Genomic DNA, 18,668 nt, shown 5'->3' with positions numbered 1-18,668 from the left:
ATTTTGCATTTACAAAAACATTTATGTATGCAAATGTGCCTTTTTTCTAAAAGCATTTAATATAATATGATATGAATACTTAATAAAACACACAAAACTATTTTGTATTTTAATAAAAAAAGTTTTTTTGCATATTCGTCACACTTAAATGATTCAGATCACGAAACAATTTTTTATATTACACAAAGATAACCCAAATAAATACAAAATGCTGTTTTTAAATGATGGTTTTATTTATTAAGGGAAAGGCTGTCCAAACCCACCTGTCCTTATGTTAAAAATCATGAATGAAGTGTAATTTATGGAATTAACAGGCCGATTACTGACATTCATGCTTGGAAACCCTCCAATGTGCGTAAATTCTACAATTCTAAAACAATTTTACAAAGAAGAGCGGGCCAAAACTCCTTGCAAAGAAATGTGAAGGACTCATTGCCAGTTATTGGAAATGCGTGACTGCAGTTGTTTTAGTACATCTTTAATACCTATTTATCTATCTGTTTATCCTTGGATTGATTTTTACGATACTTTTATTGTGGCGGGTTTTTTTTTCCTTCCAGCTTTAAATTGGAACTTTTATTATGAAATCACAGGGCTGAGTTACAGATTGCTGCACGCTGTCGCGCGCGGTTGCTCAGTCTGCCGGTTGCTAAGGACCAAATATTAAAATCCGGAGAATAAAAGGTGTGCTCGGTCGGATGACTGAGTTTCTCACGCGTAGCAAAAATGTCTTATTGCAGACAGGAAGGTATGGTTTTGTTTATTTCATGCTAATTATTTTCCGCTGATTTATTCTCGTTATTTCTTCAATGACATTGATTTCGCGTGTCATGTGTTTTAGCGGCTACTGGCACCCGCATTTCGGCAATTCCCGCCTTCTCATCTGTGATTGGCCAATTCCGTTCTGCGTCTTGCGCAGCCATTGGCTAAAGAGCCGACTGGACTTGGGTTTAGCCAATCTTCGAGTTTGTGCAGATTACGGGTGGGAAATGATGAAATGCGTTAGCAAGCTAGCCGCATAGCCTCCGTGCTTAGTTTGTTAGACAGTTTTATGTTAAATACTTTAAAGTATGCGAAATAAAATATATTTTATAGGAGCATTAAGTTCATATTTTTGGCTTGTTTCCTCATTATATATCAAAAGGCCATGTGAAATATGAACATTTACACCTCTCTCTCTCTCTCTCTCTCTCTCTCTCTCTTTCATAATAAACCTGTAAATTAATTATGAAGGTCACAGTAAACTGCAGGTCTCTGCACAGGTGTGTTACTTTCTGTTTTTCCTCTGCAGGTAAAGACCGTGTGATCTTTGTAACTAAGGAGGACCATGAAGCACCGAGTAACGCCGAGCTGGTGGAGGATGACCCCAATGACCCCTATGAGGACCACGGTCAGCTCATGACATGACATGACAACCATTTACCTCATTACTGAATAGGTGTTACACTATATGAGAGTGAGAGAGAGACTGAATGTGTGCTTTTTAGATTCAAAAAGAGAGAAAGAAAAAATGGACAAAGATTTATGAGTGTGAATGAAGGGACGGACGGGGGACCGGAGGGAATGAGGGACGGAGGGGGGACCGGCGGGAATGAGGGACGGAGGGGGGACCGGCGGGAATGAGGGACGGAGGGGGGACCGGCGGGAATGAGGGACGGACGGGGGACCGGAGGGAGTGAGGGACGGACGGGGGACCGGAGGGAGTGAGGGACGGACGGGGGACCGGAGGGAGTGAGGGACGGACGGGGGACCGGAGGGAGTGAGGAAAACGGAGAAAAAGACATAGAATGAGACAGACGGGGACAGAGAGAATAAGAATGAAACACAGAGAATGGGACAGGCAAGGACAGAGACGGGGACAGGAATGGACGGATTGAGACAGGAATGGACAGACTAAATGAATTGCTAGGGACCAGATGAAAGTGTTCAGATGGTTTAAGTACCCCGGGTCCTGTTAGAACCTACGAGCAAACAATGAACAAGTCGTTCAGTACAGTTATGTAATTTATTGTTTCTCCGCACCCTTGCAGGTCTCATTCTGCCCAACGGGGATATTAACTGGAACTGCCCGTGTCTGGGGGGCATGGCCAGCGGTCCCTGTGGCCAGCAGTTCAAAGACGCCTTCTCATGTTTCCACTACAGTAAGGAGGAGGTGAAGGGCTCTGAGTGTATAGAATATTTCCGCGGCATGCAGGAGTGCATGCAGAAATACCCCGAACTCTACCCTCAAGAGGACGACAGCGAGAGCGCCCCCTCTGACGCTGCTCCGCTTGTGCAGTCCCCCGACACTGACTCTGCTTCTGTCTCGGGTTTGGAGGAAGCAGCAGGGGCAGCAGCAGCACACACAGAACCAAACCCTGCAGCCAGCTAATGTCTAAATCTCTGTTTCTTACCCACACACACACACACACACACACACACACACACACACAGCCTTCCAACCTCTGAACTGACAGACTCAGGAGACTAAAAGCAAAGCTCTGACACCTCCATAAGGAGGCAAAATGTGATGAAGATGATGATGATAACGATGATCTAATTGCTGATAATGCTGTATAAATGTCACTCTTTGATAGGCTTCCATCAAATACTTAGTGTGTGTAGTCAGCACTAACAAGTGTAAATGAGAACGAAGAACGGAAGGACCTGAGTAGCTTTTGGTTCTCCTGCTGATCAGATTGAATGGTTAATGCAAATGTTTAACAGACCGCGTCTGCACTGAGTCGTCTTTAGATGCTTTTCTTGCTAAAATAATAATAATTCTTACTTGTTTCACACTGCTGTCTTTATCCTTTACACCTAGTTTGTCTCAAAAAGCTGCCTCAGTTGATATGAGTATGTGTGATAATTCTGTACTTCTGACCAGTCTGTCTTTTTAAACTCCTCCTTGTATTTTCAAGTTAGTTCTTGAAACATTGTTTTTTTTAGTAATTCTTAAACAAACATAAGGAATTATTTGATTTAAAAAAATTCTTTTTAAGATGGCAGTTCGATAAAGTCAGAGTGTTTTTTATGGGGTTTTGTTTGTGTTTGTGTCATGGGATGCGTGATGTCGCAGTATGTGACATCACTGAAACCCTACAGTCACCTTGTAGCTTTTCAGAGCTTGGGCAAAAAGTGTTCAGGAAGAACGTACAGTATATATGTACTGTATGTTTATGTACAGGTAGTCCCCAACTTGCGCACTTTCGAGTTACCAATTTCCACTGGAGTGGTTCGCTTTACATTGTATATTCATGTTAAAGGCGTAAAAGACTCATTCTGCAAGATTATAGAACAAATCTGACTTACGAACGTGCCCCAGGACAGAACTCGTTGGTAAGTTGGGGGACTACCTGTATGTATGTGTTTGTGTGTGTATATATGTGTGTGTATGTATATATATATATATATATATATATATATATATATATATATATATATAAACACACACGCGCACATATATATATTACATACATACACACACGCACACACACGAGTGTAAATGAGAACTTGTGTGTGTGTATATATTGAACCTTGGATTTACTAGCATAATTTGTTCCGCAAGCTGGCTCATATTCCAAAACACCCGTAAACCAAAGCAAATGTTCCCATAAGAAATAATGGAAACTCGTTCCACAGCCCAAAAAATTAAATACATAAAAATAATTAGTATAAAATATAAAGTAAAAATAAAAACTAATTAACCTGCGCTTCATCTTTAAAAAAAAAAGTAAAGATAAATCCCGACCGATAAATGTATCCATTTGTGTGCGCAGACGCTGTGTGTGTTTGTGTATGTATGTGAAGCTAAAGTAAGACGAGACACTTTGGGGGGTTGTAAAGGCGAGAGAGAGTGTGAAGGGACATGGTGTCAAATTACGCGCACGACACGGCTAAAACAGACAGGGAGAAAATGGATCTTTAATTTTTCTGAGACTTTCTTTTGCTTTACATGCACACGTGTGTTATAAGAAACAGTACACACGCGCTGTACACACGTGCTTACAAACACGAATTAAAATGTTTTACACACACGTGGTTTCGATGTTATAGTAAACAGTACACACGTGCACAGATGTTGATTATACCACTACGACCCAGCAGGGGAGACGATTACTCTCAATTCCGCAGCACAAGAGAGCAAAAACGTTGGCTCAGTTGTGATCACGTGACGCTCAGCGGCAAAACAAGAAGCGCATGCGTGATGCATATTACTCGATACTCGTAAACCAAGACTCGTTTTTCAAGTCTAAATTTATTAAAAATCTTTGCTCGTCTTGCAGAACACTTTACTTGAAATCCGAGGTTTCTGTGTGTGTGTGTATATGTATTTGTGTATATATATATATATATATATATACATACATACATATATACACACACACGCGTGTGCTTGTGTTGCAGGTTTTTTTTTTTTTTTTCCATTTCTTTTATTAGCAAATCTTATTTAGTCAATTAATATGGGTTTATTATGATGAATAAGAAATATTAATGTATTTGAGATTATTACAAATGCAGCACTGTGAGATCCGTCACTTGGATGACTGGGAGAAATAAGCCTGGGGATGTTTCACCGATCAGTGTTACACCAATGAATTTCATATGTGTAGGTCCTGGATGCAGGTGATTAAAGCAGTGACGTGTTTCTGTAGAGTAATGAAGCTTATACTCAGATAAAACATGTCCGTTTATTGTGTTTCTGCTTCCTTTGAGTTAAATCCATCATGGTATAGAATGCAGAAGGTGTAGAATTGAGAAAAGAAAAAAAATAAAATCATAAAGCTCTCATACAGCTTAATATAATTTCTCAGTGTGTCCAAACATCAACCCCTCTTTTTAATAGAAATCTGTCATTAGGATTTATGGAGTTCTGTGAATGAGGGATGGGAATCACTAGGAATCACCTGATACGATGATGGCACCATACAGTACCTAGATTTTGTATTGTGATATCCTTATTTGCTACCTATTTTTTTTTTTCTTACAATTTAATACAGCCAGACATAAAATGTGAGGGTTGCAGCAGGAAAGGCATCTGGCATAAATCCTGTGCCAAGTTGTGTGGATCAAATATCCACTGTGGCGTCCCCTCAACGGGAACACCTGAAAGATTAACGACAACAGAACAGACTTGGGAAATAATCACTCGTACCATGAACACGTTGCTTAGCTGTGTCAGTTGTTTAGAGTGTGACATCTGCAGGATTAGAGATGAACTGCAATATTTCACCACCTTAATTGCAAATGTACACATTTATAATCTATTTTGGAGTGTGTCGAAACATGAATTTGCACTAAGGAATTTCAATAAATCACTGAATTGATCCTCGCCCTCTATCTCTGGTGTAAATGTAAAAACCTACAATGCTTCTGCAGTTATTCCATATTTGTAGTATATATTTTTAAACCAGACATCCACCTATTAATCAAAAATCTAAAGAAATTCCATTTAAACATAGACTAATTACTTACTGATGCATCCAACACATTTAAAGTTTTTTTATCAGTGTTCCTTGCTCTCTAAGCCCCTTATCTGATTAATGAACAAGAAAACAAAAAACTCTTTAACTTAAATCTAGTCCTGCTTTTTGTGGGTGTTTTTCCCCCAGCTGTAACCTTGAATCATTTATGATAATGTAAATATATGGACAGGATACTCTTCTTGAATCAATAATATATATAACAGATATAATCACAATAGATGATAATCTACATCAAATTCCATATCACAGTATATTATCATAGCTCTATTTCAACATCACCTGCGTATGTGAAAATGTCTGAAGGTCTGTTTCTCCTTGAACAAAAAAAAAAAAAGCACACACACTCAACGATTCAAATATTACAGCACTTTGTCCAATTCAAGTGTAAAAAAGATTCCCAGCATCACAATCTGAATCCTGGAATGTTCCCCGTGCCATCAGGGAAAAAAAACTCCATAGATGTGATAATTTGTTGATTCGGTACATTCAGGTTGTCAGCATAACGTGAGCAACTGAAGCAACATTCAGATCATAACACTGTCACCAGAGGCTTGTACAGTGGACACTATGCATGATGGGAATAGGAATAGGCTTAATCAGGACTCATCAGGTCACATGACATTTATCCATCGCTCCAAAGTCCAGTCTTTATGCTCCCTAGCACACTGAAGCCTTTTTTTCTGATAATTTTTACTAACAAGTGGTTTTCTTATGAACACAGCTGTTTAGTCCCAATCCTGTAAGATCTCATCTCTTGCTCTTGCTCTGACTATCAAACACAGCTCTGATTTCTACTCACCATTTTTTATGGTGCATCTTTAGCAGGAGTTTAAATGATCTCTAATCACAGTCATTTATGACATTTTTTCCGATCACATTTATTCTGTAAAGTTGAGGTTTCAGCACTATCCTTCCAGGTTTAAATAATGTGTTGGACAGTTTTTAAACCAATTCTAGGCATTAAATTCATCAATCTCCTTAGTTGTTTTCTTTGCTTAATTATGTTCTAGTTTAATCTTTTGCCGAATGATGATTAAACTAGATAATCTTTCCACAAAAAAGTCTTGACATAATGTTATATTCTATCCCATATGACACACTATATGAGTTTCATCCTTTTTTATTAAAAGTTTACAAAAATAGACTATTTAACAATTACAAGAAAAAACAAATAACTGATAAAAAAAAATTCTAATATTATAATGACATAATGGACAATTGTTTAACTGCGCCAGGACCACAGTACTAGTTATCTTATACAGGGTTCCTATAACTGGTCTGTGAGCTAATATAATAATTATTGTACGCAATAAAAGCACCTGCTTTGATCTGTGTATCAAGGTGTACCATGACTCCATGTCCTCTGGTCTCATTAAATATGAAAGTTTTCTCATCCGGTGGTTTAAACAAGGAGCTGTGTGCCTTTCCAGATCTTTTTTAATCATAAGCAGCCCTGCCGCAGAGCCTCGGAGACGAGAAAGCCGAGCGTGTGTGTCCACGGCACCACGAGACTCTGCATGGTGACCAGCAAACGTCCCGATTCTGCTTCCTCTGAGCCCGCCAGCAGGTACTCAGATCCTGGAAAAGCATAAGGATTTCAGCAGAGTGAACACCAGTGCTCTTTTCATTATTCTGCTCTTTTCATTGGTTCTGTAGTGCGTGTGTGATTAACATGGATTAAATTTGAACACAGGTTTCTAACCCATTTAGAGATTTTGTCTATATTCAAAAGATTTCTTATCCATTCTTCTTTATCGTACCAAATTTTATTGTACTGTGTTGATCTTTGCCTAATACACACCCCACCAGTAAACCATGCCGTACCTGGGTTGAGAACGGGGCAGGTGCAACCTCGGCTGGTCCAGGACAGCGGGTAAAGGCTGTGTGTGCCCAAAGAAAGCAGCCTCATGCCCGGACGCAGAACCTTCCTGACCTTTACCTGCACCACCGCATGCGTGCCTTTATCGTGAGCGGACAGAACCCTCGCCTTGATCACTGCACGGAAGAGAAGAGCAAAAGCTTTATTATTTACACCTTATTGTTCATAAACAGAGGTGATCAGGGATTAAGTAGCAGCGGTGGAAAGAAACGAATTATATTGCTGTTACGGTAGTTGAGTATTTTTTGTGTACTTCTACTTTTTAAAGGTATGTTTTGTTTGAAGTATTGTACTTTGCTACATTTTAAATCATATTCGCTACTGAGTAAAAAATAAATAAATGAAAATAAAAAATAATTTTAAAAACTAATGCAAAGGGGAAGGAAAACAATTGCTCCCCGGGAATTACTGCACTGTTGGATTGATGGGCGAGGAGAACAAACGCGTTAAATTCACAAGAACGATGGAGACCCAGCTGAACGTGAAATGCCATCAAATTTTTATAAGGCAAACCTCTGGCCATATTTAAGTGACCACTTTGATGTGGCTTGGAGCTCCCTGCAGTCGTTCCTGTAAACATACAGAAAGTGGAACTACTGATCTATAAAAATCGATAAATAACTTGACGCTAACTTGCGCCCTAAATTTATTCATTTCACCACCACCACTTACACGTTATAGGAACTCGGCTGAGTGTTATTGTCACATCCCCAGTACAGTCCTGACCGCGCTCCAAGCCGTTTCCACATGTTTTGGGAAATTAGGGGAGTTCCTGGAAGGCCGGCGTTTCAGATTCTAAATCAGACAGACAGTCTGACAGATCATGGCTCCGGCATACCGAGAAAACGGTCTACCATGATAATATCTTGCCATTAGTGAAAGGCTTGATGTAGCAGGAGATTATATAGAGAAATAAAGGAAGTTTTTACTTTCATAACTCAGTCCCAGTTTGAATTGAACGCCACTAATTGCAATAATGAAGCATATACAAAAAAAAGTAATCCATCACTAGCTGTGCATATTCACATACTATGATGCACATGCATGTGAATTTGTCTGATCTTACCATAGGAGTGTTTTGTCCTGCACAAATCAGATACACTCTTCACCTTCCTTTCCTTGCAGGAACATTTCCCTGTGAAGCATCATCATCATCAGAAATCTACTTACACATTCGAATATATACGCATTTATAAAACGCTTTCAGATTAAAGATTCAGTATGTGGGTTTATGCGTATCTGGTGTCTGGTAGCTCACCTGTGTAATACGAGGCAGAGACGGTGAGCTTGTTGGACCATGACGTGTTCTCCTCGTGTGGGTGGAAGTGAGTCAGGTCAGGTATTTTGCCTCCGAGGGGAACGTGGTAGAGTTCTCTGTTGGTTTTGCTGGGAAGAGAAAGAGTACATGGGAGTCATCATAAAAGCAAGGCGACATTCAAGACCAAACCTTTCCCAGGATTACTAACGTGGCACGTTGAAGAAGAAAAGGAGCCAGTTTTATTAAAAAGACGATACTACACTTATCACATATGCATAATAATAAAAAGTGTACCAGCCGTTATCAGTTAAAAGAAATAAGTTCACCTTTGTAAGCAGTGACCTGTAACAGGGTCACAGGTCAGAGGGCATTCGCAGGGTCTGCATCCCTCTAATCCAAAGCCCCAGTGTCCAGGCAGGCAGTGACTACAGCTCGTCCCACCCACGCCAGGCTTACAGCGGCACTTCCCGCTCCTGGGGTGGCACCAGGCCGCCTCGCCGTCGGCCCTCACCGGCACTGAACCGACTGGATCGCACCAACAGCCTGGAGTTAGGGTAAGAATGTGTACATGGAGCATATTTACCATTTCACCAGCATCGTGTCCACTCAATTTTCCCTTCACGTGGATCAGACAGATCAGTGCTTAATATGTTCACTTTATGAGTGTCAATACTTTTGACTCAATACTATACAATTTGACTCAATTTGATTAAAAGGGAAAAATTTGGAGTTTATTTTTGTCCAATTTTTTTCCCTTTACTTTAAGACAAGACATAAGGGTGTAATACCACAACTTTACCAGCAGAGGGCCTATGAATTCCTCTGAAACACTGAATTTCTACACAAAAAAAGTTTGCTCTTCTGATATTTTGTGATTTCTGACAGTGAAACAGAAACATCTGATCATCCTCTTAAAGACTTCATTTCTCACAAACATTAATTCCACCCCAAATGTATCATACATGATGGATTAGAGATGAACTGAATTAAACGGCAGTTAACACAGAACAGGGTTGTGACCTTTTTAAATATAAGAATAAATCGTCCTCATTGTGTCATTATTCGACATATTTGTCTTAGACATTTATTTTTTTATTTAGAAAAAAATAAATGGAAATTATAAAGTCAGATTACAATGTGGTATCAAAAAGTTTACAGGAAAGTACTTTACTACTTCTTACTTACTTATTAATACTTTATTATTATCTGACGAGTAGCGTGGGAGCGGAAGTTCTCCTACGATTGCCGAATGGCTTGGACATTTTTGGGGGTTAATTAAATAAAATTCCATTCGATTTTATTTGTATAGCGCTTTTAACAACTGACATTGTCGCAAAGCAGCTTTACACCATTAAAAGAATCATTTAAGTTTGTATGAAATGTGAATGTGTATTAATCAAAATGGTCAGATAGTCCCTGATGAACGAGCCGAGGGCGACAGTGGCAAGGAAAAACTCCCTGAGATGGTAATAGGAAGAAACCTTAAGAGGAACCAGACTCGACGGGGAACCCATCCTCATCTGGGTGAAACGGATAGCAGGGATTGATCTGCACTCATACTGTGTGAGACTGGAAGTTCAGTATGACGGGAGATGTGCTTAAGTTAAAATGACCAGATTCTTGCGCCAGTTTCACGCTCTTTACCTTGCTCTCGATGTACACAGGACGATGCCTTTTGGCACGCTGACTAATGAGGGTCTGTGCTTCATAAGTGTGAGTGTGAGTGCAGCCGTGTGCTGCCATCTGTTGGCATCTTACAAAACTAGTCTTGAAACTTTTTGATACCACCTCGTATTCTTCGTATTTTTTTATTTAGAAAAATTGCCTTCTAATACAAAATTATATAGAGAATTAAATGTATAATAATCTTGTATTTGTGTTATAAAAATAAGCTGATTGTTGAAGTTGAACAATGTAAGTTCAACGTCAAACTAAAACTGATATCAAACCAACAGCTGCATGTCTTTTCCCGTCTTTCATCCTGAAGCCCAGGGCTACGAGTCTCGTCTCGTCTTACATATGAATATTTCGATAATACAAAAGTATGTACTGTATGACACGCCATAGGCTTAATCCTACATTTACATTTACATTTAGTCATTTGGCAGACGCTCTTATCCAGAGCGACTTACATTTATATCTCATTTCACATCTGAGCAGTTGAGGGTTAAGGGCCTTGCTCAAGGGCCCAACAGTGGCAACTTGGTGGTTGTGGGGTTTGAACCTGGGATCTTCCGAACCGTAGTCCAATGCCTTAACCACTGAGCTACCCCTGACCCAGTCCTGACCCAATCCTATATCTATTACGAATATACATTATCATTTATTGCGCCTCATTAAACACTTCACTTTGTCTAATAATGTCAGTCGCATGTCGCTGCATGTGGAGTTTTATGCCCGCTTCACACGTTTTTGCACGTCGTAGCATGTATGTGGTAAACTTTGTAATTCCTGTTATAAAGAGTTGCTGATTCTCTTCCTCACGTGTACAGGCTTGAGGCGAGGCGAGGGGTCGACCCGGGCTGCGTCGGTATCCCGGGCGGCAGCGTTGGCACCTCCGGCCCGCCGTGTTGTGCTGGCAGTGATCGCAGACGCCTCCGCTGGTGCCACCTGTGGAGCTCCAGACCCGCTGTGAGAAGTGACAGCTTTGTGCATGGCCATGACATTCACACTCTAGATAGAAAGAAAAAAACAAGCCCATGTTTAGAACTGAAGCGAAACTTACCATCATGTAGCACTAACACTGGAGACTCCTTCCATTAATCTTGTCAAAAAATGGTAACAATGTACGTATACAAGTTCATACCAGGTCCTATCCTAAAATTATAAGTATAATTTTTTTGGTCCATTCAGCACATCGGGCGTTGGATACACCCCCCCCCCCCCCCCCGGGATATGTCTGTAGTTTCTATAGAAGTTACTTAAGGGGTCGGTTCGACACCCGATTGTCAATGAGCAATTTGGGAATACCAGTTAGCCTAATCTGCATGTTTTTTGAATTGTGGGAGGAAACCAGAGTACCCAAAGGGAACCCACCAAGCACAAGGAGAACATGCAAACTCCACACACAGACCAGATGTGGGAATCGAACTCAGACCCTGAAGGTCCAAAGCGACAGTGCGAACCACAATGCCACCGTGCCGCCCTTAAGTAGAATTATAATAAGTAAAATAATAAAAACGAATCAACACCTTCTGATATCTGTACTCAGGTAGTACACGTACTCTGACATGGGTTCGGTTCTCCGCTGCTGCCGTTGCCTGCTCTCCAGGGCCGATCGTTGTAGAGCGGAGCGCATTTCTCACAGTGAAGTCCTGCTGTGTGGTGAGTGCAAACACACCTGCCGTGTACCTGCGTCACACCACACACACACACACACACACACACACACACACACACACACACACACAGTTCTATAAAGATGAGATCACTACAGGTCATATCATTACTAATAAACCACTCACAACCTCTTATTTGTGTGTGTGTGTGTGTGTGTGTGTGTGTGTGTGTGTGTGTGTTATTATAACCTTTCCTTTTTTATGTTGCTCCATGATTTATAATAAATAAAATTTGTAAGCATGTAATATTTACGTTATTTCAGCTCAGAAATAAACTCCACCCCCTAGCCATTAAGCTCCACCCCTTTGCCCCTGATAAGGCAACCCACATGTAGTGTCAGTAATTAGGGTACGACTCAGCTCATCCAAACTTACCACACCGCTGCTGTGCAGGCGTCCCTGTCCCGCCTGAGGAAGACACTGCTCTGCATGTCCATGACACAGGCATGTCCCTCGTGCAAGGAGCGAGAAGATGGCGTAAGGAGAGGAATCAGTGTGTGTGGAGTTAAGTGGTGAGCGTCTGGAAGCTCTGGGTAGGAATCGTGGGTTGGGTGCGTGTGGTGAAGTATTGCGCTGTCCTCTAGAGGAGAATAAAGGGGAAGCAGGGCAGCGATGGGGTTTGAGGAGGCGTATGCGCAGGTTAGTGAGGGTCAGTATGGACAAGGCTTCGGGACTGTACGGGTCGTCCATCCGTCTGCCCTGAGCTATGGATCGGAAAATCACCTGCGGGCAAAATCAAATAATATCAATATACGCCTTTATGCAGAGAACAAATCTTTTATCAGTTTCCATGCATTTTTAATAATTTATATAAATATATATATATATTTATATTATTGCCCACCTTGTGTACCAAAGGAATGATTTTTAAAATTGGCATTCAATTAGTTAATTAAAAAATGATAACAATATTAATCTTTTCATTAATCTGATTTTGTTAGTCTTGACATCGTTACATTATGTTCACATCGCGTCTCCCCAGAGCGGCGAAGCCTTTTAAACAGATGCGCTAGGATGGAGAGGAAACGGCCAGGTGGAGCAGAAAGGAAAAGGGCACGCAAGAAGGAAGCACTTCAAGAAGCAGCAGCGAAATGTTGCACAATTTCAGGGCTTCAAGTGCAGTCAGTTTCATTTGTAAATGACTCTAGCTTTTTCTTTGCAAGTTTTTTCATTTGAACTGCAATATATGATGTAGCGCCATACTATATCACTTAAAACACCATATGCTAAAAGACATTTCATATTATTTATTGTAAAGTTACATGAGTAGTGCATGAGCTGGACAGGACATGGACATGGACAAAAATGAGTCATACAGTAAGATTTCTCGTTCGGATTTTTCTTAAAATATTTTCTTATAATGTAGTCATTATCGTTCTAATTTTTACCATTTAGAAAATTATGTCAGCTCATTTGTAAGGCTTTAAACTTTTTTTCACTTATTTTCAAATTATGGTCTCCACTTGATCTTAACTAGCACTAGCTCTGGTTCAGTGATCACGCATCAGATTCAGCCAGGGACAAAACTGTTCATCTCACATGCACATGTAAGAAGGAAAAAAAAAAAAAAAAAAAGATTATTCTTTTAATAATAATAATAAAAATATATATTTTTCCAGAGCTGTATGGAGAGAAAAAATAAGGCTGTCTGTGGTTTGTGTGGGATTTCCCAGCCTGAAATTGTGTCCCAGTCCAGCCCTGATCAAGACAATCAGAATTTAATTCATTCATGCAATTCTGACTGTTTCTCTTTATTATTCATTTACTCATCCGTTCATTTCTCTATACCACTTCCTTATCCTGCACAGGGTCAGGGGAAGACATGAGACTTCGGGCTGCGCTCCTTCACACACAGGGAACACCAATTAGTCTAATCTGTATGTCTTTGGGGTGGCACGGTGGTTTAGTGGTTAGCGCTAGCACAGGGAACACCAATTAGTACAGGGAACACCAATTAGTCTAATCTGTATGTCTTTGGGGTGGCACGGTGGTTTAGTGGTTAGCGCTGTTGTCTTGCACCTCCAGGGTCTGGGTTCGATTCCCGCCTCGGGTCTGTGTGCATGGAGTTTGTGATTGATGGGTTTCCTCTCACAATCCAAAAACATGCAGATTAGGCTAAATTGCCCTTAGTGTGTAAGTGTGTGCCCTCTGATGGACTGGCACCCTGTCCAGGATGCACCCCGCCTCATACCCTAAGTCCAGGTGTTATAAGTGTTATAAACGATAAGTGAGTGTATGTCTTTGGACTGTGGGACGAAACCCGGGTGCAAACTCCACGTGCACGGTGGAACTGACATCCTTGACTCTCTTTTTTTAAATTTCATATTGGAATAAGATTAATTGCATCTTTAATGAGGCATGGCCTCTGCTCCTATCAGTCCCTGGAAGTAGCTTCTGAGGAAACACTAGACCTCCTGCATCAGAGATCACAGCTACAAGGTTAAGAATTCAAATGACTTGCCTCTCCTCCAGTACACGGTATCGACCTGGAGTATCTAGACGTGCAAAGTGCCTCCTGCTGGCTCACATCATCAGGGAGCCCGAAGGCAGAGCTGCAGTTTTCAGCGAACACCTTCAGCGTCTCCCAGGTGCGGCCGAAGTCCCGCGAGCGCTCCAGAGTCATGGCAGCGGGACGTGGCGAGCGGAACACCATCACCACATGGGTCAGGCAGAACCGGTCCTCCAAGTCCAGGCGGATCTCGTCCTCTCCGATCGCTGCGGCGCCCGACTCCCACCACGTGTCTGGGTGGAGAAAAGGGTCGTCCGCCATCAGGGAGCTGTTGGAGCAGCAGGATGACTGTGTGTGAAGAGTCCTACCACTGGCCAAGTTGCCCACAGCAGGGCTGCAGGCGTGGCCCACACATCTGGAGGCTGGATCAAAAGGGGGCAAATTAATCATCAACCACACACATATACACACTAGAATGATTGATGCTGAGAGATAACGTTAAATAGGCATTTTTTCGGCTCTGATTTCAAACGAAACGTATATGTGTAATTCTACACGGCTAGAAATAGTAAGGGCCTGCACATCTGATAGCCGGAGGAAGTTTAGAGCCGGGATTGTGTCAAGAAAGGATTAACTGCTTTCTGAGATGTAAGCCAAAGAAAGAAGCAACAATGTGATTATGCTTTGATATACCTTGTACCTGCATATGACCCGTATGCAACAAAATTCTATTTAACATGTTACTTTATCCATGTAAAAAAAAAAAAAAAAACCCACAACATTCAACATTTTAGGATTCAGCACTAATGAGCTAGTGGCTGTGTTTGCACCTTGATTGTGAATTCACTTCAGTGATCATTAATGCAACTGACAGCTACACAACAACACGCTGAGAAGGCGCAGCTGGCTGCATTCGCAAAAGGTCAGCAGCTGAAACGAAAGGGCGCGAGCCCTTGGAGAAAATTTGGCATTGTGTCTGTAATGGGCGTTAGAGGGGATTTGGTCAAAAATGTTAATGAGTTTTAATCTGATTTCTTACACAATTACAAAAGGCTAAGCCACATCTTCTCACCATGTCTTCCTGAGATTCAGGTTTTTTTTTTATCCCAAAAACACACCAGTAGGAAGATTGCTGTCTCTTAGCTGGTCCTGGGTACGAATAAACATGTGCATATGAATAAACATGTGACCAGGGTGATGAATTTCTGCCTCACGCCCAGGCTATGGTGATCTATTCCTGCCTCATCACCCCCCCCCAACCTTTGAAAGCTCTTACTGCAAATAAATGAATGCTTAAATGAATGCTAATCCATCCATCTAGGAACCTCTGTAGTCCAACTAGGGACCGAGGAGGTCAATGGTGATTACCATTGTGTTTTTTTTCCATTTTATAACTGTGGTAACCGGTCAACATTTACACATGCATTCACACACTACTATACATGTCTTTAGACTGTGGAAGGAAACTGGAGTAACTGGAAGGAAACCCACCAAGATGCACAAAAAGAACATGCAAACTCCGTGCATCAAACCCGCACCCTGGAGGTGCAAGGAGACAGTGCTAATCACTATTTGTGCTGACTTTATTATAATATTTTTTATTGTGTTATACATATTCAGCCGTGTTGGAGAGATGATTTTGGCCATTTTTCAGCATTATACTGTCTCACTTTAAATGCTAATCATTTAAAATGCTAATTATTCATATATTTTATGAGTACTGGTAATAAAATTAGTGCAAGCTTCTAGAAGAATACGTTGTTGCTAGTCAAGGGGTCACCACAGCCGATCATCCAATTCGCACACCACTTGGCACAGGTTTTACATCTGTGGGATGCCCTTCTTGACACAACCCTCCCATTTTATCTGGGCTTAGGACTGGCACTGGATCCAGGGGCTGGGGGCTTGACATTGGGTGGGAATTGAACTTAAGCCTTCCGCATGGCTGGCAAGAACCCCACCACTGAGCCACCAATGGCAATAAGCTTCTACTTAAATAAAGGGATTCCAGTTTTTAGTAAAACAATTAAAAAAGCAAAAAAATCTTTAGTGTCCATAACAAGGTCAAATTCATGTTGCAATATCTTAAGAAGTTAGCATTTTAGAATAATACACTTTTTCAGGTTTATGTCTTTTTATGTGAAATCTAAACTCAACGAGTTTCATCTGAATGACAGTTAAGATCATTGAAAGATTTAAATTTAAAGGGTTACGGACACTACATAAAAAGACATGAAATTGTATTTAGAAAATGTGTTTCTTTTTATCAATGGAATGAAAAATGGTGTTATATAATCCTATCTGAAAACTCACTTTTTCACCCAGGTGAGACACTTATTTAAGCACAGATGTTATTATTACTGCTGCGCTGCCCATAATCCCATGATGATCCTTTGTTCACTGATGGACAGGGTGCCAATACTTTGTGCATAGGCGCAGATAACGCACAGCTCTACAGGGACAGTGTAGACCGATCTCCTCACCTGTCACGCCATGCAGAAACCCCAGGAAAAGCACCGCAACTCGGACCCGCGGCCGGAAGCGCGTCATGCCGGCGAGGTGGCGCGCGCGTCAACAACCGAGACAGATCACAGCCTCACCGGAGCCGCGCGCTTCATCCTCCTCTCCATCACCGTCTCCGTGTGTGCTGAGAAGGTCCACGAGGAAAGATCTCGGAGCAGACGCTTCCCATCATCACTCCTATAATTAAACCCCGCGCGCGCCGAGTCCCGTGTCCATGCGCTCGGAACGCACGCGAGTCCTGGTCGCACGCGACAACAATAATCACACAGCTCAGGCGCGAAACGAGACAGCAAAGACCCCTCGCGCGCGCTCTCTCTCTCTTTTTAGATGCGTCTGCTTTTGTGCAAAACCAGCCCCTCTGAGGTGGGAATACAGCGCCGCGCACAGGACACGAGCAGAAGAGCATGCACTCAGCCAAAGACTCTGGGTCTGTCTCCTACACATTCACACTCTCAGGAAGCAGGGTTTTATTTCCACCTTATACCTCCATGTTACATAAATGTATTATATATATATATATAGATATTACATGATACACATCTGCAGCCATAATATTTCCTGATTATGGGCTTAAAATTGTCATTAGGTTTTTTTTTTTGCCTTAAAAGTGGATCTTGAGCACTAGCTTTTAAATTCACAACCTTACTGCTGTTCCTAAAATGAGACGTTGGTGGCTGAGTAGTAGGACACCAATTAGCCAAATCTGCATGTCTTTGGACATTTGGAAAGCCACTAATCACATTGGATAACATGCAAATTTCACGCACGCAGACCCTGAGGCAGGAGTCGAACCCTGGCCTTGGAGGTGCAAGGCAACAGTGCTAACCTCTACAATATGTCACTGTGTTGCCATATATTTATATGTAGATTTTCAATTTTTTTTTAAATCTTCTAATTTTATCTTATCTTAGATCCCGAACAGCCATTTAAGCATTTCACTGCATATCATACTGTTTATGGTGTTGTACATAACAAAAATGTAATTTGATTTTGAAATATACGCATGATCCTCAGCCATGATGTTTCCTGATCATGAATTAAAAATTTTTGTTAATGTAAATTTATTTTGGGCAGCACAATGGCTTAGTGGTTAGCATTGTCGCCTTGTACCGCCATGCTGGGTTTGATTCCCGTCTTTGTGCTCAGAGTTTGCATGTTTTGCCTGTGCTTGGTGGGTTTTCTCTGGGAATTTCAGTTTTCTCCCACAGTCCAAAGATATGCAGATTAGGCTAATTGTCGTTCCAAGATTTGCCCATAGTGTGTGCCCTGCAACTTATTGGCACCCTGCCTCATGCCCTAAGTCTCCTGAGATACCTGTATACAAGAATAAGCGGTATAAACGATGAATGTTCTAGACTTATAGAATAGAGTGTTCTAGATGGGTGAATAGACTTTTTTTTTTTGCCCCAACAGTGGATCTTGGCCACTTGGACACTAGCTTAATTTCACAACCTTAATGCTGCTCCAAAAACTTTGTTGTGTTAAATTAATTTTTTTATAGCATGCAATACCATTGCTGAGGATCTGAGGACCAGCGCCTCCTCACCACACATTACACACACTCTTTGTGGCTTCCAATTTTACAGTCACTGGTAAAAAGCAGCAGGCACAGAATCTTTTAGTAAGGTCTTACCAGAGTCATCTGAATGAATGCACTGTTGATAAAAGTGATGTGTTTTTGGTGTGTTTTTTTTTTTTTTTAATGAAATTATCTTGTAATTCAAATTGCATTTAAAAACAAAGACTGTTGAATAGA

The 18,668-nt window shown here is 41.2% G+C and overlaps 2 protein-coding genes across 2 annotated transcripts; one reads left to right on the top strand and one right to left on the bottom strand.

Moving 5' to 3' along the window:
• The first annotated feature begins 610 nt into the window (after window positions 1-610).
• chchd4a (coiled-coil-helix-coiled-coil-helix domain containing 4a) lies at window positions 611-2,899 on the top strand. The gene is made up of 3 exons (XM_053484329.1): window positions 611-748; window positions 1,292-1,390; window positions 2,031-2,899. Exons 1-3 carry the CDS (start codon window positions 727-729, stop codon window positions 2,369-2,371), a joined length of 462 nt encoding a protein of 153 aa, XP_053340304.1. The 5' UTR covers window positions 611-726; the 3' UTR covers window positions 2,372-2,899.
• A 3,670-nt stretch (window positions 2,900-6,569) lies between these two features.
• Window positions 6,570-17,198, bottom strand: si:dkey-202e22.2 (netrin-4). Its single transcript, XM_053484318.1, has 10 exons — window positions 16,873-17,198; window positions 14,402-14,811; window positions 12,316-12,663; window positions 11,827-11,953; window positions 11,087-11,275; window positions 8,929-9,145; window positions 8,603-8,730; window positions 8,411-8,479; window positions 7,290-7,460; window positions 6,570-7,043 (listed from the first exon to the last, which is right to left on the bottom strand). Exons 1-10 carry the CDS (start codon window positions 16,937-16,939, stop codon window positions 6,907-6,909), a joined length of 1,863 nt encoding a protein of 620 aa, XP_053340293.1. The 5' UTR covers window positions 16,940-17,198; the 3' UTR covers window positions 6,570-6,906.
• Between the last annotated feature and the right edge of the window lie 1,470 nt (window positions 17,199-18,668).

Source organism: Clarias gariepinus, chromosome 23 (genome assembly GCF_024256425.1).
Source record: "Clarias gariepinus isolate MV-2021 ecotype Netherlands chromosome 23, CGAR_prim_01v2, whole genome shotgun sequence".
NCBI lineage: Eukaryota > Metazoa > Chordata > Actinopteri > Siluriformes > Clariidae > Clarias > Clarias gariepinus.
This window is presented reverse-complemented; position numbering and strand designations above follow the sequence as displayed.

Bases quoted from the DNA above. Each gene is read 5' to 3' on its own strand.
- si:dkey-202e22.2 (XM_053484318.1), bottom strand. From the start codon at position 16,939: ATGACGCGCTTCCGGCCGCGGGTCCGAGTTGCGGTGCTTTTCCTGGGG. The intron at 9,146-11,086 runs GTGAGGAAGAGA...CCCTAACTCCAG, and splicing joins CTCGCCTCAAGCCTGTACAC to GCTGTTGGTGCGATCCAGTC. The intron at 7,461-8,410 runs GTAAGATCAGAC...TCTTCCGTGCAG, and splicing joins CAGGACAAAACACTCCTATG to TGATCAAGGCGAGGGTTCTG.
- chchd4a (XM_053484329.1), top strand. From the start codon at position 727: ATGTCTTATTGCAGACAGGAAG. The intron at 749-1,291 runs GTATGGTTTTGT...TTTCCTCTGCAG, and splicing joins GTCTTATTGCAGACAGGAAG to GTAAAGACCGTGTGATCTTT. The intron at 1,391-2,030 runs GTCAGCTCATGA...GCACCCTTGCAG, and splicing joins TGACCCCTATGAGGACCACG to GTCTCATTCTGCCCAACGGG.